Here is a 24,990-nt window from a genome sequence, read left to right on the forward strand (position 1 = left end):
CGGGATTGCATCACCAGCGATAAAAACACATTTATCAGGAATTCGGGCCCGCCCGCTGTTTACAGCTTCATTTTCTGTCCCTCTTCCTCCTCCCTTGGCAATTCCTCTTCCTCGTGGCTCTCTGGGAAAAGCGCTGATACCGGGATAATTAATGCTCGGGGTAATTAATGCCCAGCCAGGCATTGAGGTGAGGGAAAGAAGGTCACAACATGCAAAGTGTCTCCTAGCAGGGAAGGAACAGCTTTAGGTTGGAAATTTAACTTTAAAATTTCAATTTTATCTAAATTTAAATTTATTACATTTTAGATTTTATTTAAAATTTGGGTTTGTGGAAACAGCTTTAGATTAGAAATTTAACTTCAAAATTTCGATTTTATCTAATTTTAAATTTATTACATTTTAGGTTTTATTATAAATCCCATAAATTTATATTTAGGTTTATGGTAGGAGCTTTAGGTTGGGAAACATTCCTCATTCCCCCTTCCCTTGGTTTTTCTCTCTCTTGGCTGCAACAGGAGTTTTCCTTCTGCCCCATTTCTTTTGCAAAACTTGTCCAACCTTGTATTTAAAAGTGAAAAAACAACATAATTTTTGGGGTTATTTTGCTTTAAAATTAGGAAATAATTTGTTTAAACAAGGAGTGGTACCTGCTGGTTCGTGCTGAAGTGACCTTTTGAAAAGAACTTTACCTGTAAACTAATGAATTCTAAATACAGGTAAAGTTCTATTTTGCCCTGGAAATTGGCACCTTTGGGAAGTGAGAACTGAATTTGGGGTTTCAAAGTGTTCCAATCTGGTTGTGGCTTTGTCACATTCATATTTTCTGGAAAAATCCCTTTGCCCAGGATGTCTCTCCTGGGAAACTGAGAAGCCTCAGAGAAAAAGGAAAACAACAATTATCTGATTTGGTTCTCCTGTGTTTTGCTGCTTTGGAATGTGTTTGGAGATTGTTTATTCAACAGGTGATTGTTTGATTGGTTTAATGTGAATTATTTTGACTTATTGGCCAATCACAGCCCAGCTGTGTTATGAGTTTTTCTTTAGTATTTTTTAGCCTTCTGTCTGTATCCTGTCTCTATTCTTTAGTATAGTTCAGTATAGTATTCTTTAATATAATATAAATCATAAAATAATAAATTAGCTTTTTAAGAACATGGAGTCAGATTCATCATTTCCTTCCTTCATTGGGGGACTCAGAAAATACAACAAAGGCTTGATTTTCAAGACACTTTTATCAGAATGGGTGAAGTGTTTGGTCTGTTAATTGGGTAACAAAAGCAGGGCTGCAATTCTTTCCTCTGTGACCCCATTCCACTCAGATTTTCTCAATCTTTAATTTAAAAAAATAAATAAGACAGAGAACAAAAAAAAAAAAAAAAAAAAAAAAAAAAAAAACCCACATTTTTTTCTGGAAAAAAAAATATTTTATTATCAAATTATTCCTATACAGCACAATTACCCGTGGCAAGGTAAAACAGATCTAGGTGTGCCCTCACTTGGAATTCAGTTCTACCAGCACAAAAATCAACAAACAACTCCTTCAGTGCAAATTAATGCCTTGGATCGTGGGGAATTCCTGTCTTTAGACTGCTTTCCTCTCAGAGTTCTCTCCAACTCCATCTTTGAACGAGGGAAAATCGTAGTAGTTACAAAAATAGGTAGCATTTCAATTTCTAGGCTTTACAGTACAGTGGGAGGTAATTGCTCAGCCTCTAAAGTCCTTTTTTCTTCATTGAATCCATGAAATCTCTGCACCCCAGCACGGGGTGGATCCATGCTCGATATTGCACAGACAGGACTTGAAAGCAGCAGAGGCTGGGCCGGGTGGGGAAGGAGCTCTCCTGTGTCAGAGTCTTCAGTAATACATGTTCTTGTCCCACCAACCTGCAGGAGAATGAGAGGGATAATATTAAAAATAAAAATTTAAAAAATTAAAAATAATATTAAAAATAATTATAATTACATAATTATGTATAATTATATAATTTATATATAAACATATATTTATTTTATATAATAAATGCATTTTATATATTTATATTAAATAAATATATTTATTTAATATAATTTATTATATATATTATAATAAATAAATATATAATTATATATAATACATTTTTATAATTTATTGTATATATTGTAATGATAATTATAATATATAATTATATAATATATAAATATATAATTATATAAATATATAATTATATAAATATATAAATATAATAATAAATAATATAAATGTATTATTTATGTGAATTTAAATAAATTTTTATGTATTATATATGTAAAAAATAAATTTATATCTAAGTAAATATATAGTATATAGTATACAGTATATATAGTATATATTATAATTTTACTATATATTATAATTATATTATATATAGTTATATATAATTATATAATTATATATTCTATAATATTAGAAATAATAATAAAAAATTGGGGTGTTTTCCTCAAAAAGGCAAAGTGATCATTGGATAAAAATGGTTCAATTTTCAGCATTCACCTGCGAGTGGCAGCTGAGGTGGGGGTGGGAATGAAAGGGTGGGAAAGGACACATGAAATGAAAATATTTAATTAAAATTAGAGGAGTGCACTCACTTCCTGGGTGTCTCCTGATGATCAGCTTCCGGATTTCATCGTAGACCCAAATCAGGATAGCAAAAGGCACAGCCACAAACCAGTACTGGAACCTGGGAGTGAGGACAAAAATCTCCCTCAGAAACACCTGAGAACAGCTCAGCTCCAGTTCTGGGGTCTCTGTGCTCTTCAATGTCACCAAAACAAATCTGCCCCTCCTTGGACCTCTTCCTTTCTCCTAATTAATCTCCCAAACTGATCATGAGCATGTAAAGCCTCCCAGTCTTAAATGCTTCCTGGATTAATTAATTCCAGGTCCTATTCAGAAGGAAATTTTGCCTGGTGTTATCACAGCAATAAATCATCTGACTGATTTATTTAAAAGAAAAGTTAAATGCTGGATGTGCTCATCAAAACCTTGGAGATGCTGGAAGAAATATTTAAATGTTGGTTTTGCACAGGTGGCTTTTTGGATCCTCAGTAGGAAATCCAGTAGGAGAACGTGGAAATTATGGCAGTAATGGCCTTTTTGGCCAAGAAACAGAGATTAATATAATGAATTTTTAAAAATATTTCTCCTGCAGTGGTGCAGGATTCTGTTCTGTGCCCACAAGGAGGGCAGGGGAAGCTCAGAGCTCACCTGAGTGGAGTGAAGTTCAGGGCTGTAACATGTCCAAGGCCATAGGTGAGAATCAAAGCAATTCCTATCTGGGAAAATATCCCCACCCAGATGACTTTGTTCCTGCAGGAAAAACAGAGAGGAAGAGTTAACCCTCTGTAAGAGAACTGAGTTAACCCCCAGTGAGAGAATTAAATCAACTCCAGAGTTAACCCCCTGTGAGCGTTAAATTAACCCCAGAGTTAAACCCCTGTGAGAGGGTTAACTCCAGAGTCAACCCTCTGTGAGAGGGTTAATCCCAGAGTTAAATCCCTGTGAAAGAGTTGAGTTAAACCCCGAGTTAACCCCCTGTGAGAGGGTTTAATTAAACCCAGAGTTAACCTTCTGTAAGAGTTAAATAAACCCCAAAGTTAAACCCCTGTGATAGAGTTAACCCCCTGTGAGAGGGTTAAATTAACCCCAGAGTTAACCCCCTGTGAGAGGGTTAAATTAACCCCAGAGTTAACCCCCTGTGAGAGGGTTAACCTCAGAGTTAAACCCCTGTGAGAGAGTTTAGTTAAACCCCTGTGAGAGGGTTAAATTAACCCCAGAGTTAAACCATTTTGAGAGAGTTAAATAAACTTCAGTTAACCCCCTATGAAAGAGTTAAACTAACCCTAGAGTTAAACCCCTGTGAGAGGGTCAAATTAACACTAGTTAAACCCCAGTGAGAGAGTTGAGTTAACCCTCTTTGAGAGAGTTAAATTAACTCCAGAGTTAACCCCTGTGAGTTAAATAAACCCCAGTTAACGCTCTGTGAGAGGGTTAAACTAACCTCAGAGTTAAACTCCTATGAGAGGGTTAAATTAATCTCAGATTTAACCCCCTGTAAAAGGGTTAAATTAACCCCAGAGTTAACCCTCTGTGAGAGAGCTGAATTAACTCCAGAGTTAAACCCCTGTTTAACTCTGGTGTTAGTTGTGATATTAACCCACTGTGAGAGAGTTAAACTAACCCCAGAGTTAACACCCTGTGACAGAGCTGAGTTAAACCCCTGTGAAAGGATTGATTTAACCCCAGAGTTAACCCCCTGTGAAAGAGTTAAACAAACCCCAGTTAACCCTCTGTGAGAGATAAATTAACCCCAGAGTTAAACCCCCTGTGAGTTTAACCCTAGAGTTAAACCCCTATGAGAGGGTTGAGTTAACCCTCTGTGACAGAGCTGAGTTAGCCCCCTGTGAGAGGGTTAAACTAACCCCAGAGTTAACCCCCTGTGTGCCAGCAGGACCCTTCTGGATCCCTGCACTCCTGTTCCAGGTGAGCTCTGCAGGCACAGGGCTGGGCTCTGTCCTGTGCCCCAGGTGCTCCTGCCTGTCCTGGCAGCATTCCCAGCCCAAATCCAGCTGTGGGAGACACCCAGCAGCACTTCCTCAAGGCTGCTGCTGCTCCGGGAACGTGCTCAGGGTGACTCAGGTGTTAATGCAAGGAGGAAGCACACACATAGGTGTAGGCTGCAGATAAAGGATGGAAAATAAATTGCTCTGCTATCAGAAAGCCCGGGAGGCAATGCCAGCTCTGCTGCTGGCCTCTGGCCCAGCTGATATTTGGAATTCTCCTGGGGTTGGAGGTTTGCAGAGGGCGGCCAGCACTGTCTGCAGGAGTTTGGCCAGCTGGTATCTCCCTTCCCAGAGCCTCGAGTTATCTCAGGGAAGTCCAGACTTGCTATCTCTTGATAAGGAGTTCAGAAAGTAATCTGGAAGAGAAACTCCCTTTCTTTTCTCTAGTAAACATTTTAATGAATGGAAAGTTGGTTTTAAGCTGGTGCATTTTTAGAATAACCAGCACAATGTCTTTAAAGAAAATCCCTACCCTGAAGCAGAAACGAGGCTGAGGGGAGGTGTAATAAAATATTTGCCTGAGATTTGTGATTGTTCAAGGCCAGGCTTAATCTTTGTGCAAAGACTGAAAGCGAGAGGGCCAAATCACTGAGCTCACCTGCTTCTGAAGGGAGCAGGAGGCTGACTTGAACTGCAGGTTTAGATTAGATAGGAGAAAAATCCTTCCCTCAGAGGGAAATTCTTCCCAGTGAGGCCCTGGCACAGGTGCCCAGAGCAGCTGTGGCTGCCCCTGATCCCTGGCAGTGCCCAAGGCCAGGCTGGAGCAGCCTGGGATGGTGGAAGGTGGGATGAGATGAGTTTAAGGTCTCTTCCAACCCAAACCATAGTGGGATTGTGCGTCTGCTAAACTCACCTGAAGAGGCCCTGGCGGAAAATGGAATTCCTGCGAGTTTTCCTGATGATCAGATCAGCCACCTGCTGGATGGTGATGCTGACAAAGAAGGCTGTGTAGCCAGTCCACTGCAGGTATATGCGCTGGTAGTGGGTCTGCAGAGCCAAAGAAACACCAAAACCATTTTAATTCACACCCTCCCACCTTCCCCAGGCTGCTGCCAACCCCCATGAGAGATTTCATGGTGTGAATGCAGGGCTCCTCCAGATTTAAATGCTCAGATTTGGGCCCAGCTTTATTCCAGAGCTGAGTCACGAGGCTGCAGCATGAGCTGGGGGTGAGGAGTGTTTGTGTGGATTTATCAATGCCTGCTGTGCCTTGTGATTCTGCACAGGGAGAGGGGGAGGCTGCAGAGAGCTTGGCAGAGGGGCTGGGAGAGCATGGTGAGGATGGATTGTGAGGGATGGTGAGGATTGATTTTGAGGGGTTTAACCACCCAGACCAGAGAGGAAGATGCACCTGCAGGGGCTGTGAGAGGATGATGAGGATTGATTTTGGGGGGGTTTAACCACCCAGACCAGAGAGGAAGGTGCAAGGAGCTGAGAGAGGAGGGCAAGGATGGATTTTGAGGGGTTTAAACATCCAGACCAGAGAGGAAAGTGCATGGGGCTGGGAGAGGATGGTGAGGACTGATTTAGAGGGATGGTGAGCATTGATTTTGAGGGATTTAAACATCCAGATATTGAGACATCCAGATTTTAAACATCCAGAGGGGTTTAAACATCCAGAGAGGAAGGTGCACCTGGAGAGGCTGTGAGTGAGAAGGTGGCAAATTGTTGAAGAATGAATGAAAGAGCAGAGGCTGAATGAAGGAGCTGTGTGGCAGGGAGCCCTAAAGAGTCTCCCCTGCAGGAGCGTGAGATGAAAACCAATTCTATTTCCATTAAACCTCATTTGCATTCCCTATCCCTTTCTTTTGGGGGAATTTTTAAGCAAGCAGGTGGACAGGGAATTTTCAGGGTGGAATTTTCTGTGTGGATTCCTCATAATTAATTCCTATTAATAATTAATATCTAGCAATAATTAATTCCTATTAAAAATTAATTCCTAATAATTAATTCCTATCAGTTCATTCCTATTAATTGTAAAGGGAATTTCCAGGGCTGCTTTACCCATTGCTGTCCGTAGGAATCCTCAAAGTCGTTGATGGCATTGTTCTCCCAGTTCACCCTCACTCCCAGCAGCGTGGAGGGCAGGAACCCCTGCTCAGCGTAGACCGTGAAATAGGTGACAAAAGCCCCCACCGACTGCATGATTCCTGCAGAAACAAAGGGGCAGCAATGATGAAAAACCGAAATTAAGGAGCGCTGGATGCATGAAACGTGCTAGAGGTAGTTTGAGAGTTTTGGTGCTGGGAATTTCTTGCACTCTGTAGTTAAAACCTCATTTAATTGCTGAATAATGAGCAACAGGAGGGAGCTGTTGGGTTTGCAGAGGGAGGGGTTGAGTTTCATCTCCCAAATTTATATTTTTTAAATTAATCAGCTTGATCTTGCTTTGCTGACAGAAGAGAGAGAGTCTGGGAGGCCAACCCACCAACCTGCAAGTACAAGTAAATTTATATATTTTTTAAATGAATCAGCTTGATCTTGCTTTGCCGACAGAAGAGAGAGAGTTTGGAAGGCCAACCCACCAACCTACGGTAGGAGTACACAGCAGGAGTACACAGGGGTTTGAAGAGGGAGGGGTTGAGTTTCACCTCTTAAATTTACATTTTTTAAAATTAATGAGCTTGATCTTGCTTTGCTGACACAAAAGAGAGAGAGTTTGGAGGCCAACCCACCGATCTGCAGGTAGGAGTAGACAGCCAGCTGCTGGTTCACCAGCCGGTCCCTCCTCTTGTTCCGGGGTCTCCTGTTCATGATGTCACTCTCAGCTTTCTCATAAGCCAGAGACACCGAGGGGATCTGCAAGAGAAACAAACCCTCAGGGGCTGGGGGGCAATTTTTGCCTGATTTTTGGGGGTTTAGAAGCAATTTGTAGTTGCCAAGTGGTTCTGCTGAATGTTGGCAGAACAGAGAGGAAGATCTGTGTGGATCCCTAATAATTAATTCATTCTTATTAATTAATTCCTATTAATTGTAAAGGGTTTGGGGAAAATCTGAAATATGCATGGATCTGGTGATCAATACAAAATCTAGAGGAGGTTAACAATAATTGAACATTAATTTAAAATTAAAGGGTCTTCCAGGTCCCTTGGGCTGGGCTGGATGGAATGTGAGGTGTAGGTGCAGAAATCCCTCTGATGTCTTGGTTAAAACACAAGATAATATATAATATATAATATATAATATAGTATATAGTATATAGTATATAGTATATAGTATATTGTATATTGTATATTGTATATTGTATCTATTATATAGTATATATTGTATATAGTCTATATTATATATACTATAATATATAATATAGTATATAGTATATAGTATATAGTATATAGTATATACTATATACTATATACTATATACTATATAGTATCTATTATATAGTATATATTGTATATAGTATATATTATATATACTATATTATATATTATATATCATATATTATTGTTCTTATATTTTAATTATATTACATTATATTATATTATATTATATTATATTATATTATATTATATTATATTATATTTATTATTTTATTTCATTTTTATACATAATTGTTCACTGCTGATTCTAGCCTGCACCAGATGTCTTTGCTTCCTGCTCCCTTCCTGCAGGTTATTGTTGTTTTCTACTCTTCTTTCTCTCTACCTGGCTGCTTTTAATCCCTTTTTTCGCTGCCTTTCTCATCTGTAGGATAAATCCCCTGTTCAGGATGTGCCTCCACCCCCAGGCCCTGTCCCTGGCAGGATATTCCAGCAGGAAATAAATGACTTTGGAGCTGCCAACTCACAATGTCCGTGCCCAGGTCGATGAAGAGGATGGTGATGGTGCCAATGGGCATTGGGATGCTGGCGATGATGTAGATGAGGAAGGGGCAGAGCTCAGCAATGTTCTTGGTCAGGGTGTAGGCAATGGTTTTCTTCAGGTTGTCAAAGATCAGGCGGCCTGGGGGAACAGAAAATTCTTCTGTCTAAGGGAATTTCTATCAGGAAAAAAAGTTCAATTTAACTAAATGAGGCAGAAACATTTACTGCTTATTTCTGCTTCCCTCATGTGTTTCATCATGCGTTTTGTAATTTGGTTTTGTTGGGTTTTTTAAGCTCCCCTCCCTTAAAGGCTTCTAAAAACTCAAGTGTAATAAAACATTTCTTTTGATGAGGCAGTTTGAGGGGAAAAGCCTCATTCCCCAAAATGCTGTGGTTGTGATGGAAACCACAAGTGAAAGAAGAGTGTGATGAGTGCTCCTGTCTTAGGTGAAGCACAGTGCAGGTGATGTGTGGGAAAATAACAGAGGGAAAAGGTGGAGAAAATAATTTCTATCTTTGTGAGGCTTCAGACTGCATTGGGACAGGTCAGGAAATGCTTTTATCTGAAGCCTAATCAAACAGAGACAGCAAATTTTTATTATGTGTGAGGAGGAAGATTATTTCCTTATTCTCTGATTGTCACGTGTAGAAATGGATTTAATTCCCAGCTTTCCCAAATATCAAATCCACAATTCCAGAAAGAGAAGAGAGGAAGATCAGGAGGCCCTGCCGGCTGTTTCCAGCTCAGAAAGTGGAAAACAACATAATCTTTACCTTCCTCCACTCCTGTGACAATGGAAGCAAAGTTATCATCCAGCAGGACCATATCAGCTGCGTTTTTGGCTGCATCAGAGCCAGCAATGCCCATAGCAATCCCAATATCTGCTTTTTTTAGGGCAGGGGAGTCGTTGACTCCATCTCCAGTCACGGCAACCACAGCTCCCTGGAACACACAAAAGCATCCAGATGTGGCTTTGGGAGGAGAGGGTGGATACTGCCAGCATCAATCTTTACATTTCTAACAGAAAAATGCTGATAGGAAATTCTGAATCCTCTCTGTACCCACATCAAACACAGCCAGGGGTCAGGAGGGTGGTGGGCAGGGTTGGGAGAGCAAGCCCAGAGTTTTGTGTGGTTCCCTTTACAGTAGAGACCTGGAAAATTCAGGGATGTGATTCACTGCTTCCTAAAGAGTAGATATCTCAATTAGATGCATTTCAAATGCAATTAGTCTGATAGTTTGGTATAAAGAGGATTTAAGATTTGGATATCTGCTCTATGTGTGCGTGGTCCTTCCCTGTCTGAGCAGAGCCAGGCTCACCTCTGACATCTGGGGGAGGTTTGATTAACACAAAATGTCCTGGATTTTTTAATGAAGTGCTACAGAAACAGCCAGGCTTCATCTGATTCATAAATTATGTAACTGTCGAGTTAGAGCCTGTCCTCATCCTATCCCAGCAGCTTCTGGCCATCCTCAGTCTGTGCTGGAATTCTCCACTAATCCAAAAGATGGAAAACTCTGATTATCCAGCTCAGCTTCTTTGTTATCTCCCTGAACATCTCCTGCAGCTCCAGGCTCTGCTCTGGCTGGTGCAGAAGTTTCTGTCTCGGTTCAAGGCAGGGTGCTCAGAGTGGGGACAAAGCCAGGCAAACTGATTAATAAAATGCTGAATTTCCTGTCCCTAGGGGGATTGAGCACAGTGTCACTACCTATAAATAATGCCATGTACAGAAAGGCTTATAAGCTCTAAGTGCTAAACATAGCTGGAGTGTGGCTGGGGGAGGGTGTTCCTTTTCATCCCTAAAGAGCCAAATCTGCCAGGAGTGTGGGAGTCTGAGCAGTGCAGAACACGTTTACCCACCGTGTGCCTAGCGGAGACCATTCAAAAAATGAAAACCACATCAAATTGAAAAGTTTTATCTCTTTTTTTTTTTAACTCCCTGGAGAGCCCTCCAGGCTTAAACCCAAAGAGCTGATAAAATGCTGACTGGGGAGCTCAGTGCTGGCACGACTACAAAAATAAAATAATATCTTATGCCACATCTTCTCTACAAAGTCCAGGCACAGCACAAGTGCGGCTTTAATTCACAAAATCTACTTGGAAGATGTCATTTTTTACTGGAGAGTCTTTTGATGGCAAGTTTCATCTTTTACAGAGCTCTGTAATTTTTTTTTTTTTCCTCCTGTGCTGGCTGCACTCCAGGCTGTTTTACATAATATTGCCCATGGATGGGACAAACTCTCTTCAAATCCTGCTGCCTGATTTACAGCCCTGGGAAGTAACACAGATAAGAGCTTGTGGTACATTACAGCCCTGGGAAGTAACAGAGATAAGAGCTGGTGGTACATAAATCACGCTCTGGCATTCTGTGGGGTTCATACCTCAGAATCACAAATAATCTAGGCTGGAAAAGACCTGTGAGTTCACCTGCTCACCCAGCACTGCCACAAACCAGTTCCACTCCCAAACGTTCCTGTGGGCAGCAGGACATGGCTCTGAGCAGCCACAAGAGATAAGAGGAGAGGATGTGGCAGCAGCATTGCTTTTATCTGGGTTTAAAGAATTTCCGAGGGAATTCTCCTTCCCAGCCAGGGCACAGGAGGCTTTTTGTGCTTCTCAGAGTGCCAGGGACAATCCATGCTCTGGCTACAGCTCCAAACCCAGGGAAAGCTCATTTTGTCACGGGGAGCTGTGTCTGCAGCGGGAATTTGAGCGGTTTGGATTGAGTCCAGGCAGCTTTCATGGCAATCTGTTAGATAACGTTCTGGCACAGGGAAAGGACTATAAACAGAGCTTGGAGAGCACTGGGAATTGGCTCCCAGCCTCCAAACCTTGCTCTGTGTGTGTGTGTGACCTTTGCCAGGCCTGCCTCACCTGCCTCTGACAGCCCTCCACGATGATCAGCTTCTGCTGGGGCGAGGTGCGCGCGAAGACGATCTCGGCGTGCTCGCGCAGGATCGCGTCCAGCTGCTCCGAGCTCATGTCCTTCAGCTCCATCCCGTTCACCACGGCTGCCATGGCTTCCCTGCAAGAGCCACAGGCAGGGCAGGGTAGATTTTTGGGTTAGAAGGGTGGAAATAGAGCGCTCATGGGATGGGCGTGCAGCTGGATGGCGGGAAAGCGGCAAATTGAGTTAATTGCAGAGGCGTTTGTTGGTAATCAGCAGGAGTTGAGTGAAAGGCACTGCAGAAATCCAGAGTGGATCACAGTCACTTCTGGACACAGAGGGGTCTCATTGAAGCTTCAGAAAATGCATTTTAAAGAGGCCTCTCACTGGGAGGAGCAGAGGAAGACATCACTTCTGCAAAGAGCTTTTATCCTTCCCTTGTGATGATATTTTTTCCCCATTTAAGGGGTGAAGGAGGAATTTGGGCTGATGGTCCAAACTGGGTCGTGTGATGCTGAATTTTACTCTGTGTGTGTGTGTTTAGTCAAACAGGCAGTGACAGTGACTTCCACATGATGTGCAAAGAATAATTCCCCAGATTTTCTTCTCGGGCAGCAGAGATGAAAACCACCGCGTGGACACATTTAGGTGGAGATGACTCGAGAGTGGGAATGTGTCATAAAAAAAGCAGAAAGCAGCGGGGATGTAGAATAAAAGCACCATGGAGGGAGCAGGGAAATGAAGCCCTGGGGGCTGCCCAGGCTCTGCTGGCTCTCACCTCCTGTTGACCTGCTCCACAGGGATGTTGAGGCGCTTGGCAATGTCCTCCACAGTCTCACTGGTGGCTGAAATGATGCCCACGCTCTTGGCGATGGCCTTGGCCGTGATGGGATGGTCGCCAGTGACCATAATGACCTGAGCAAGGGACAAGTGAGTGCCAAATGGCCAAAGGTGGGGGGAGATAAGGGACAATGTCCGGTTTTGGGGAGCAGGAAGCACTTTGGGATCAGAGCAGCGCTGTGTACACAGCAGAGGGAGATTAGGGGCGGTAATTGCCCAGCTCTGTACCAACATCTGGGCTCTGCCTCTCTTCCTGAGGCTGCTTTATCAGGGCTCTGGAGGAAGAACTCGTCACAGGCAGCCAGATTAGAATAATGCAGAATAAAGGAGCCCTTATATAAGGATCTATATTAGGTACATTCAGTGGCGAGGGTTTGTTAGGATATTGCATCTTAAAATGGATCCTTGTGACTGAGGTGTCCTGACAGATAAGGCACAGCCTTGCTTTTCTTAAAGAAAAATTGCCAGATCTTCAGGCTACAGAAAATTTCATCAGGGTTGGAGTTTGGGATTAGTCTTGTCTGAGATCTGTAATTCCAAATAAGATTTTCCTTGATTTAGATAGATTTCACTTCTGCTTAGGGCTGAAAGTTTACTTGTGGGTCCCAGGGAGTGAAATTAGGGGAATTACTGCTTCAGGTTCCACTTGAACAGTGTTAAGATTGGTGATTCCTCTGGGTAAATGTTCAAAGCAGTGTCCTGATGCCTTCTCTAGAATTGTTTCTATCAATCACCTTACTCTGTTTACAAGCAAGTAATTCCAGCTGGTGTGGGTTCTGCATTCTAGAAATGAATCTGATAAGAGAGTATCTGAGCTTTTGCAAATTTGGATTTCCAGGTTTGAGGGGTTTGTGCAGTTCCTATAGTCTGATTCCCACTTAAATGAAAATGTTTTGTCTCTAGGGATTTTGTAAATTGAAATTATACAAAGGTCTTAACTAAGGTTAAGATTTTTAGTAGCTGTTGCTAGAAAGATAATTAGTGACGATGTGGCAGAAGATCTTAAATTTTAAATACTTTAAATAATACCTAAAATAATCATAATGGGTCTTTCTGCAGTGAACCCACTGTGTTTTTCTCTGTAAAATCCTCACCTTGATGCCAGCACTGCGGCACTTGGAGACGGCGTCGGGCACCGTGGAACGGGGTGGGTCAATCATGGATAGGAGCCCCACAAAGCACAGGTTGGAGGTTGGGAAGTTCATGGAATCTGTGTCAAACTGGAAGGACTCTGGAAACTCATTCTCAGGCAGGTACAAGTGGCAGAAACCTGAAAAGGTATTTAGGTTGGTGAGATGGGTAGGAAAATGTGGGAGAAAGAGGAGAGGCTTTGCTCTTGCCCATGGAACTCCAGCATTAAACCATTTTTCCAGGCATGCTGGATGTGCCAAGACTTTAAACCCCATTTCGCAGGTTTTACAGCTGAATTTTACCCCATTTTCATGTTTCACCCTGTTTTCCCAGGCACTCACCCAGCACTCTCTCCCCCATGCCCCCCAGCTCCATGTAGGCTGTCTGGAAAGCTTCTGCCTTCTCGCTGTCCAGAGGCTCCTCCTTGCCGTTGATCATGATGGTGCTGCACCTCTCCAAAATCCTCTCTGGGGCCCCTTTCATCACCAGCAGGAAGCGTTTGTCCTGGGGGTCGTCGGTCTCGTGGATGGAGAGCTGTGCCACAAACAGGAGAGGGGTTGGAAGAGCTCAAATTGTCCTCATTTCCTTCTGGTTTCCCATGGGATTAATGTTCTTTTCCATGAAGAAATCATGAATCCCATCAAGTGGAATGAGCTGTATTTATTATAACTTGAATTACCCCATTAAGGCTTCCAGGTCACTCATTGCTGCATCAGGCCCAGTGATAGAAGCAATCTGCCATGATTTCCAAAAAAAATGAAACACACCTGGAATTTGTTGGTGGAGTTGAAAGGGATTTCAGCCACTTTCCTGTTCTGTGCTCTAATGCTCATCACGTCCCCCAGAATGACCTCAGAGAATTTCAGCAGAGCTGTCTCAGAGGCATCTCCAACCACGACCCTCTGTGGGCACAAAGGAAGAAAACATTTTACTTTTACATTTCCACAATTCCATGGCATTCTGCACACTTCAGCGACAAGGAATTTCCATTTTTATGTTCAAGTTATCCTGGAAAAAAAAATATTAAAATAGAATTTGGGGGTGTCTGCTTTGCTCTTGGAGTTGGAACTGAGCCACAGCAAACTGTAAAGCAGATTTGGGGTCACACTCAGGGCACTACAGGTGAGCTGAGGCACAAACCCAAATTAATTTGAAGATGGTGTTGATGAGTAAACAGCAGGTTTGTCCTGGTAGCCCAGTCAGTAGAATTTACTACCTTCAAGCAGTCATGTGGAAAGACATCAATTAAGCATGTTTACCTTTGCTATAATAAATTAACAGTGCAGTAATTACTGTTCCTGCTACTTGTCTTGCCCTTTTCCTGGCAGGCACAGTTGGGTTTGGACAATGCACAGGGACTTTTGGGGCTGTCCTGTGCAGGGCCAGGAGTTGGGATTGTGGTTCTCCTCCGATTCAGAATAATTTGCATTTCTATGCTCTTGGCTGTGCGATTTTTTTATCCTGTGTTACATTTTTTATATGAGTGAACAGCAGTAAAACCACTGTCAGTAGGAGCTTACTGGTAAAATGAAGATTGTTAAAGCCAAACAGAGAAAATTGTTTTTTCAGAGGAAGGGGAACAAGCTGATGTGAAGTCAGAGGTACCTTCATGATGGGGAGATTTTCCTGTCCTGGCCGGAATTCCGCCCGGTTGCAGAGAGTGACAATTTTTGATAACGCTGTCCATGTGGGGGAACTTTGATCAAAGGGCTGGGCTGAGAGAAGCAAAACACACATTACATCTTTCAGCACGCTGCATGACACAAGTAAAATCTTGATGGTGAAAAAACAGAACTGACCTATTTGCAGACAAAAATTATTGTTTTGACAGCTTGTTTTATGGAAAAAAAATCATATAAATTTTCCCTCCAGCAGTGCTGGCAAAGGGGTTTGGATGATGTTTGTTTAATTTCCTACTAAATGTACTCTTGGCAATAGGTTCTGGAGTAGAACCTCCTTCAGGTTTACTTCCTGTGAGTGGAATTCAACATTAATTATTTTTTTTCACATGTCACATGGCTAAGGAGGAATTTCCACGTGTAGAAGGAAGAAATGTCTGATTTAGCCACAAAAAAGGAGCATCCTGGGATGGATCCTTCCCACACCCCCATTTTCCCATTTACTTGTTTGATCTTCACTGGTGTCGGCTGAGTAGATCTGGTTGTCAAACCAGAGGTGGGCAACAGTCATCCTGTTCTGGGTGAGTGTTCCTGTCTTGTCGGAGCAGATGATGGAGGTGGAGCCCAGGGTTTCCACGGCCTCCAGGTTCTTCACCAAGCAGTTCTTCTTGGCCATGCGCTTGGCCGTGAGGGACAGGCTCACCTGGCAGGAGGGAAGGGGCCCAGCTGTCACCAAGGTGTGGCTACACACAGGTGTAACGAGATTGCATTTTCCTGGTATATCTTTTGTGGGGTTTGTAAGAGAATATTTTTAATTTTTCATTTTTGTTGACTGCAGTGTTTTTGGTTTTTTTTTTCCCTCTCTTTTTTAATTTAGAATCTGAAGTTTGGTTGTAACTAGCACAGGTAGATTTGCTGCTGATAGGAACCTACTTCCTGCTGATAGAAATAATAATGTTCTATCAGAGGCTGTTTGAGGTGGAGGAATATGAAAAGGGCAGGGAGCTGCTGATCACCAGCTCCATGGATCCTGCAATGATTCCCTTCATTGTTTGCTGCTGGGGTGCTTTGGTGTTGCAGACATCTTTTATGAAAAATCCTTTCCTTAGGATTTTTCCTCCTGAGAAGCTGTGAGGCCTCAGGGACAAAATGTAAACAATGGTTATCTGCTGCTGTGGAATGGAACAGGTGCATCTGGGATTGGTCTCATGGGGTTGTTTCTAATTAATGGCCAATCACAGCCCAGCTGGTTCGGACACAGACCCGAGCCACAAACCTTTGTTATCATTCTATCCTATTCTATTCTTAGCCAGCCTTCTGATGAAATCCTTTCTTCTATTCTTTTAGCATAGCTTTAATGTAATATATATTATAAAATAATAAATCAAGCCTTCTGAAACATGGAGTCAGATCCTCATCTCTTCCCTCATCCTAAGATCCCTGTGAACACGGTCACACTTTGGAGCCAGCAGTGTGTGCTGCTCCTCAGGCAGGGAGGGATTTTAGTGCTGGACAATTGGTAATAAGTGGAGTTTTCATGTGACTTTCAGGGTACAATGTCCCCACTTCCAAGTGGGAGCGGGTGGTGGGGAAATGAGTTACGTCATTGTACTCAGCAGCCATCGAGGCAGAGCAGCACTTGAACTTAAACCCCAGCTGGCTTTGAGATGAATGACTCAGTTACACCAGAATTACCAAATGAAGGATTTATCCTTGGAATAATAACCCCCATCCCTCCCCAAAGCCAAGCCAGCCCAGAGCTGGAGAAGCCCAGCGCAGACTCACCGTCACCGTGGCCAGCAGCCCCTCGGGCACGTTCGCCACAATGATGCCGATGAGGAAGATGATGGAGTCCAGGATCTTGTAGCGCATGGAAACGGAGATGATGAAGAAGAGGACCCCGATGGAGATGGCCACCCCTGCCACCAGGTACACGAAGTGCTCGATCTCGATGGCGATGGGCGTCTTCTCGTTGCCCACGCCCGAGGCCAGGGAGGCGATGCGGCCAATGATGGTGCGGTCCCCGGTGTTGATGACAATGCCGGTGGCAGTGCCTGCAGGGACAAAAAACTGTCACCTCCAGGGCACACAAACACTCTGAGGAAGCTGCAGGCTGACATTCCAACAGGTGTTGATGGGAAAATTGTGAGGAAACCACTGTCAGTTCAAATCCATTGATTGGTGCAGCCATAACCACGCTGCGTGTTGGAACAAATGCCAAGTGTGACCACACCCAAGGTCACTCTTTAATCTGCTCTGGTCAAAATTCATGCGGGCAATTAAACCTCTCTCAAGTTCCTCAAAGCAGAATTACTCAAATGAGTTAGCAGGACTAAACAGCACCTGTGCAGGTGCCTTTTTTGGGTCTCTTCTCTCTGTAAGATGATATGTAATAAAAATTAGAAACATTCAGTTCCCCTGAAGTTGCTGAAGGGAGGTGAAAGATTAACTAGAAATAAAGATAAAAGGATGTAAAGGTGTGCGCACAGGATAATAAACATGGCTGGAGCCAGTGGAGAAACAGATAAAGAAGAAGAAATGGGATTTCCATGATGAGTTTCAGGATCAGCTCACCTTCCACACAGGTGGTGGAGTAGAAGGCAATGTTCCTGGTCTCCAGGGGGTTCTCGTGGGTGAACTCACAGGAGCGGGACTGTGGCTCTGACTCCCCTGTGAGTGAAGAATTGTCCACCTTTAATGAAAAGGAGACATGCCCAGATTAAAGTCAGCAGTACACAGAGGTGTCCAGCCTGGGAGGTGAGGTGGCAGCTTCATCCATATCCATATATCCATATATCCATATATCCATATATCCATATATCCATATATCCATATATCCATATATCCATATATCCATATATCCATATATCCATACATCCATATATCCATATATCCATGTATCCATATATCCATATATCCACATATCCATTTATCCATTTATCCATATATCCATATATCCATATATCCATATATCCAGACATCCATATATCCATGTATCCATATATCCATACATCCATATATCCATACATCCATATATCCATATATCCATGTATCCATATATCCATATATCCATATATCCATATATCCACATATCCATATATCCAGGTATCCATACATCCATACATCCATATATCCAGGTATCCATATATCCATATATCCATATATCCATACATCCATATATCCACATATCTATATATTCATATATCCATACATCCATACATCCATATATCCATACATCCATACATCTATATATCCATACATCCATACATCCATATATCCATATATCCATATATCCATTTATCCATATATCCATATATCCATACATCCATATATCCATACATCCATACATCCATATATCCATACATCCATACATCCATATATCCATATATCCATATATCCATACATCCATATATCCATATATCCATTTATCCATATATCCATATATCCATACATCCATATATCCATACATCCATATATCCATACATCCATATATCCATATATCCATATATCCATCCAATCAGTGACATCAACACCTCTCAGTGCCTCTTCTCTGAGCTGCTGCTGTCCCTGACAGAGCCTATTTCTGTGGGAATTCAGGTCAGCCAATGCTGTGTGTCTGTCAGTGGGACTTTGAGCAGAAGCCTGAGAAAACATCCAAATTTTGAGGATCTGCCTCCAGTAGAAACTCTCAGGTTTTATTGGTGCATCTGCCCTGTCCTGGCAAAGAGCAGAGGCAGAACATGGCATGGACTCCTTGGATGTTCAGAGAGGGAGGAGTCAGTCCTAGAGGAGCTCAACATCCCATTCAGGCTTCTGCTCTCTGCCTTCATTAATTTGGTCGAGTCACAGCTCCAATTACCCATATTGGTTGTGTACAAATTACTCCTATGTAATAAATCACTCCAAATTCTGTTTTTCCCCTTTCCTTTGCTCTTCCAAGCCCTATTTACCTTGCAGCCCTGAGTGAAGATGAGGCGAATGTCTGCAGGGATCCTGTCCCCACCCTTGATCTCCACAATGTCCCCAACCACCAGCTGGTCTGCTGGCAGCTCCTTCTTCTCGGCATCCCTGAGGACAAGAGCTTGCTGGAAGACAGAAATGGGACAAAAATGGGACAAAAATTAGCTTTGTGCCACCCTCTACACTGAGATCCTCCCCTCTGTTCTGGGACAGAGCCAGAGCAGGGTCACAGACAGGAAATGAGAGAATATCTGACATCCAGCTGGACTGCTCAGCCTGGAATTTGGGGGATTTGAGATGGGAAGTGGCCTTGGAGATGGGGAAATGCCTTCCAGGGATGTCTCACATGCCATCAGGGCTGCAAAATGTGACACGCAGCACATTTCTCCCTTCCGCAGGTTTGAACTGGGCACCAAGATCTCTAACCCAAGGATGTGCATCCCACAATTCACAGATCTATGAAAGCAACCACCGTGTGCTTTTTAGCAATGCTTTGTGATTCAGGACATTTATCTGGGTCATTTCCCAAGAGATAAATTCAAGTTGAGCTTGCTGGGCTTCCCTCATGCATTATTGAGATGAATTTTGGCCTCATTTGAAAGGCACTGGTGGTTCTCACCTGTGGGATCATCTTGCTGAAGCTGGCCATGATGTTTGTGCTTTTGGCTTCTTGATAATAAGCAAAGATGCCAGTGAGGATGACGACCAGGGCCAGGACTACTCCGAGGTAGAGCTGAACAATAAAAGATATAATTTGATTAATTTAAAACAAGTTTTCATAATCCCTCTGTTAGAATGAATCAGTTCTGTGCTGCTTTAAAATGAGCTTGCGGCCAGGTTAAAGACGGGTTAAGAAAAGAACTTTCAGGTGTTGGTCTGCAAGTGATCAATTGAAGCTTTTTTTTGTGTGTGTATAAAAAAAGGTTTTAATTGTTTTAATGATCTAAAATCCTTCCCTAAACTGACACAATCCTGATTACAGTGTAAAAATATTTTAAAAAATAGCAGAGTAGAACTCAAAAAGGGGAATTATTGAGACACTCTTTAGTCTCTGGTTGAAGTCAGAGTCTAAAGTCTTCAGACATTTTTACTGCTCTCAGAATTCTCAAGAATTGTAATTATGCCCAGTGGCTCTCAGACCTTTGCCCAGGCACTCTTTAGGCGCATGGTGTGGCAATGTTTGAGCTTTTATCAGAAGTGTTTGGCAGCGGGAGAGCCTGGTGAGAACAAGAGGCCTCCTTGTAGTTACTGAGTAACTGCGGAGCACTGAAACCACCCAGCGCTGGCGGGGTGGGCGCCCATCCACTCACGTTGTCAAAGGCTGAATCCACGCCCTGAGCCAGCTGGATGCCAAAGGAGATCCAGGAGAAGCTGGCCCCGATCCACAGGAGGATGGAGAAGCCCCCGATCATCTGCTTGAGGAACTTGACAATTTCTGGGGTGGATTTGGGAGGAGTGAGCGCGTTGGGGCCGTCCCGAGCCAAAATCTCTGCTGCTCTTGCACTTGAGAGACCCTGCGGAAGGAGGGGACATGTTTACAGTGAAATCACAAAGAGATTTTTACCCCAACTCAGAGCAACATGCCCATGCTGCTTTTTTTTTCACACATTCTAAATAAAATCACAAAGAGATTTTTACCCCAGCTCAGAGCAGAGTGGTTGTGCTGCTGTTTTTTCACATGATCACAATGAAATCACAGATTTTTACCCCCAGACCAAAATGCTTGTGCTGCTGTTTTTTCACACATTAAAAGTGAAATCACAAAGAGATTTTTACCCCAGCTCAGAACAAAATACTTGTGCTGTTGCTTTTTCACATGTTCACAATGAAATCACAAATAGATTTTCACCCCAGCTCACAGCAAAATGCTTGTGCTGCTGTTTTCTTATATGTTCACAGTGAAATCACAAACAGATTTTTACCCCAGAATAAAATGCCTGTGCTGTTGTTTTTTCACACGTTTACAATAAAATCACAAACAGATTTTTGTGCCCCAGCTCAGAACAAAATGCCCGTGCTGCTGTTTCTTTCAGGGTTGTTTGTGTCACAAGCCAGCTGCAACTCTGATTTCCAAACCTCCTGATTTCAGAGTGGCTGCTATTAATTATCTGCTGTGGAGAAACAGCCATTTCTTATTTCTTCTGGAGCACTGAATCTGGGGCCACATCCTTCAGGAATTTCCATTCTGCTGGTTTTCAATCCAATATAGCTGGACTAAGTGTTTGGAAAGCCAGGGGAAAACTGACATCCTTTTGCTATTATTTTTTCATTTCCACAAGGTGTTTGCAGCTCAGGAGGTTCTTGAAATTCTTGTCTGGGCTCTGGCCACATTGAGTGCTTTGATATTCAAATGTCAGGTGTCAAAGGGACTTGGGTGTAGTTTCTCAAATTTAGATTTTCCTTCAAAATCAGCTCAATCCATGCAGTCTTTGGCTATGAACTGTCACGGTGAAAAGTGAATTGTGGCGAAATCAAAAGATCAGATAACAGCTTTAGAAAAAATGAGGTGCTGGTGCAAAAAACCCTGAGGTGCCATTTTTGATTTCAAAGCAGTAGCTCATCTTTCTTCAGCCTCGAGAGAAACTCCACTTTAAATCCAGGGCAGTGCTCGTTGGCTTGATGGCTTAGGCTTTACTGGGAGCATCAATGCAGGCACCCACACACATCTAACAATGAAATTCCTGCTCCTGGGAGCTCTGGGGAGGCCAGAGGAAAATGACTGAGGCAGTTCCTTAGGAAGCCCTATGCACTTACTTTGTCAATGCTGGTACCATACTTCATCTCCAGCTCCGAGGTGCTGAGCCTGTGGTCATCCTGCATCCCAAGAGAGACAGAAAATTACAATGAGCAGAGCATCAGACTGCTGGAATTTTTATTCCCAAACTACCTGAATCTGGGAACGTGGATGAAGTTGCTTGTATGACACCCCACTTTCATGAATTAGACAAATCTGCACATTGATAAGCAAAATATCTCCCACTGGAAGATGAAAATTTTTTTCCTTTTGATTTGCAGAGTGCTTTTGTAAATAGCTCCCTCCTCCAGCAAATCTGTCACAAGAACAGGGTGGTGTGCTCGTGTTCCTGCTTCTTTTGGATAAATCATTTCTGTCTGCACGCTGCAGGGCTCAGAGTGTGTGTGACAGCAACCTCTGCCCTCGATTGCCAGGGTAGGGAATGTGAATTATCCTCCTCAGTCTGGTGGAAAGGGACAACAGGTTCTAAGCATGGGTAAAAAGTGTGTGGGAGAGGGAAATCTCAAAGCTCTTGTCCTTGGCCTGCAGTGACACCTCTGTGGTATCGTTGGCCTAATTATATCTTGTGCTGAACCGGGATTTAGAAGCCAAGAATTTGAGAGATCTCCCAATTGTTTTCTCAGAGTGATTCATGGGTACTTGGGTGAGTCAATTCCCCTGTCTGTGCTTTGGTTTCTCTTTAGAAACTCGGGAGTGGAGTTACAGCCCCGGTGGCAAAGACAACACAGACAGAAATATTTACCTGCTGCTGAGCAGATCTTGGAAACCTGCTGGGTGAATGGGTGAGAGAACCATGGATTCAATATCTAATTTTGCTGTTCCTTGAGCTTTTAAATGCCATCCAGCCTTTAAATGGCCTCTCCTGTGAGCTGCTCTCACAGCAATCCCAAAAAGAGGTCAGCATAATTACCCTCATGTTCCAGATTGGGAAACTGGAATGTGTGGAGAGGAAGCAACATTTCCAAGAGCAGCCAGCAGGTCAGTGGAGAGCCAGGAGGAAAACACGGATTTCTTGAAGGCCAGAGCAGTTGGTTTGGGTAAAAACCCCTGAGTTTAAAGCTGAGACATGCTCTGGAATCTCTGGAGAACAATTCTGTGGTTCTGCCTCTCCTCTGACTCCTGGCTGGCTGTACAAGTTGAAATGCTGATGGCAGTGATTCCATCTGGGGAATGGCTCCTTTTTGGGCAGATAATGTTCTGTACCACTGGTGGCTTAATTATCCTCTCATTTTAGTATTAATCTTGCACAGGGTTTCACTGGCACACTCCAGGAGGGTGAGGAAGCAAATCCTTCCCTGTGCCAGGATTTTCAGTGCAGGACACTCCCTGGATTTCATGGAATGTGTAATGAAGGCTCAGCAACACTCACCAGGTCCAGTTCTTTCTTCAGATCTTCTGCCTTCTTTTTCTTCTTGTTGCCTTTTTGGTCTTTGTGCTTCTCCTCTTCATCTTCGATCTCTGTTTTTTGCAGATCTTTTGTCCCATAGATCTCAACAGAGTAAACATCAGACCTTCTCTGTAAAAGACCACAAAAAAAGTCAAAATTTTGCAGCTCTACTTTTTTAGACAACTTATAAATTTCTGCTGTCACTTTCTCCTGGCTGCTTAAGGTGTTTTTTCCTGTCTTATCCAGAGATCCATCCAGTTTGTGTTACTGTGATTGGGATCAGGACTTTATCAGGTGCAAATTACAGGGATTGCTTTAGGAATGTACAACACTTCCTGCAGCTCATGGTCTAAAACAAGTGTAGGAAAATACTGCTCAGTACCTCAGCAGTGAAAATTATTCACTTATTTATCAGCTCCAAGAAGAGATCGGTGGAAAAGCAAAATATTCATGAAAGGAAAAGGGAGGGGAAAACTATCCATTGAGAAATTACTTGTTCCTGGAGCTTTTCAGATCCATAACTTCAAGATTGAAATTTTAATTATAATTAATACTTAGCAATAGATATTTGCACTGAATTCAGGTGAAGAATGGAGGTAAACACCAGACTGAATGCCAAGGAGGAGCTGCTCTGTTTCTGCCCTCACAGAGCTCAGACCTGGCAGGGATTTAGCCAACAATTCCCTTCTTTTTGGCAGTGGAATATTGGGCTGTTGACCCAGGGAGGCTGCTGCACCTCAGAGAATGTTTTGCTTTCAGTGATAACTCGGGGGTTGTGCTGTTTCCAAGCCCTGGGTTAACTCTGCAGTGTGCAGGGCAAACTTCCCTCCCGTGCCACTGATTAATGATAACGTTCCAGCTCCCAAATTATCCTGGAAATGACATGCCAGGCCTTGGGAGAGCCATGGGTGACCCCATTCCAGAGGTTTCCTTATGGGTTAAACCCCAGAAGTTCAGGAGAGCCCCCTCGGATGTTCCCTGGTGGGACAAAGCACAAAGCCAGTGCTTGGCTTCCTGAGAGATCTCGGCAATGAGGGAAGAGCTCTCCATAGCATAAAGAAAGCTCAAATAATGAAAACAGCAAGAAAAACAATAATAATTGGGGTATCTTGTTTTTTAATACTATTCTGAACTCAAATCTGTCATCTTATCCTCAGCTGTCCTGTAACCAAAGGAGTGTTTAAATCTTGATGTTGTCTCTTGATGAAGGGGAAAGCAAAGAGCTGCTGAGCAGTTTGAGCACTTAAAAGACTGAAATATTATTCCTAAACACTTGATTTTGCTTGGGGATGCACATCCCAGAGACAGGGCATGCCTGTTATAAGTTATGAATTTTTTTCTGCCATGCTGAAGATTCATTATCTGTTTTATCTATTGGGATTTTTTTCTCTTCACCTTCCTCCTCCTCCTCCTCCTTCTTCTCTCTTTAACTCTCCAGCCCAAAAAATCTGTTCAGCTTTTCAAATCCCTGTAGAGCACAGAAACCAGGAAAAGCAACAGCTCTCTGCTGGGAAAACTTAGCAGATAGAAGAGAAAAATAAAGAAATTTTCTGAAGTCAGTAAAATCTACTGTTCACTTGTAAGCATGACCTATGTTAACCTTTAACCTTCAGAGTTTCATAAAATCTCAGATTTTTGGTTCAGCCAGTCCAAGAATTCTTCCCAAGAATGCAAACTGTTCATGTCTGGTATTAATTCAATTTTTCACTTAGCCTGCACTTATAGTATAGATCCACAAAATAAAACTTAGGAAGAAGCACAAGGGGCAGTTCCTTGGGCATTGTACCCACCTTGAGCATCTTGGTGAATTTATTCCTTTCCTGATGGAGGGAAGCAGCCAAGCCAAAGCCTCTGGATCAAAAGCCAAAAATCTCTGGATGCAAAGCCCAAGCCCAGCTGGGGTCTGTGGTGGCTCAGAGCAGTGCTGGAGTGCAGAATCTCCCCGAGGTGCTGGGTCCCTGTCCTGTTCCAGCAGGTGTTAGCTGGAATGCTGCTCCCACCTCGGCATCCTCCAGGCAGGACCAGCTC

At 43.0% G+C, this 24,990-nt stretch overlaps 1 protein-coding gene across 2 annotated transcripts; it reads right to left on the reverse strand.

Moving 5' to 3' along the window:
• Window positions 1-1,408: 1,408 nt before the first annotated feature.
• ATP12A (ATPase H+/K+ transporting non-gastric alpha2 subunit) lies at window positions 1,409-24,990 on the reverse strand. Of its 2 annotated transcripts, XM_058818939.1 has the most exons (23): window positions 24,753-24,990; window positions 22,945-23,091; window positions 21,575-21,634; window positions 20,131-20,334; window positions 19,440-19,553; window positions 18,811-18,945; window positions 17,435-17,552; window positions 16,646-16,914; window positions 15,365-15,563; window positions 14,847-14,956; window positions 14,009-14,143; window positions 13,583-13,775; window positions 13,205-13,380; window positions 12,049-12,185; window positions 11,258-11,408; window positions 9,156-9,324; window positions 8,366-8,520; window positions 7,254-7,377; window positions 6,583-6,728; window positions 5,432-5,565; window positions 3,224-3,325; window positions 2,605-2,696; window positions 1,409-1,884 (listed from the first exon to the last, which is right to left on the reverse strand). In XM_058818939.1, the coding sequence occupies exons 1-23, from the start codon at window positions 24,759-24,761 to the stop codon at window positions 1,856-1,858; spliced, it is 3,108 nt and encodes a 1,035-aa protein (XP_058674922.1). In that variant the 5' UTR covers window positions 24,762-24,990; the 3' UTR covers window positions 1,409-1,855. The 2 variants fall into 2 exon arrangements, with proteins under 2 accessions (XP_058674922.1, XP_058674923.1); XM_058818940.1 differs by lacking the exons at window positions 1,409-1,884; window positions 2,605-2,696 and adding an exon at window positions 2,898-3,108.

Source organism: Ammospiza caudacuta, chromosome 23 (genome assembly GCF_027887145.1).
Source record: "Ammospiza caudacuta isolate bAmmCau1 chromosome 23, bAmmCau1.pri, whole genome shotgun sequence".
Taxonomy (NCBI): Eukaryota; Metazoa; Chordata; class Aves; order Passeriformes; family Passerellidae; genus Ammospiza; species Ammospiza caudacuta.

Coding starts and splice junctions, on each gene's coding strand:
- ATP12A (XM_058818939.1), bottom strand. Junction 17,553..18,810: donor TCTTCACTCAGGGCTGCAAG/GTAAATAGGGCT, acceptor TTTTCATTAAAG/GTGGACAATTCTTCACTCAC. Junction 9,325..11,257: donor TGGAGGGCTGTCAGAGGCAG/GTGAGGCAGGCC, acceptor TGTGTGTTCCAG/GGAGCTGTGGTTGCCGTGAC.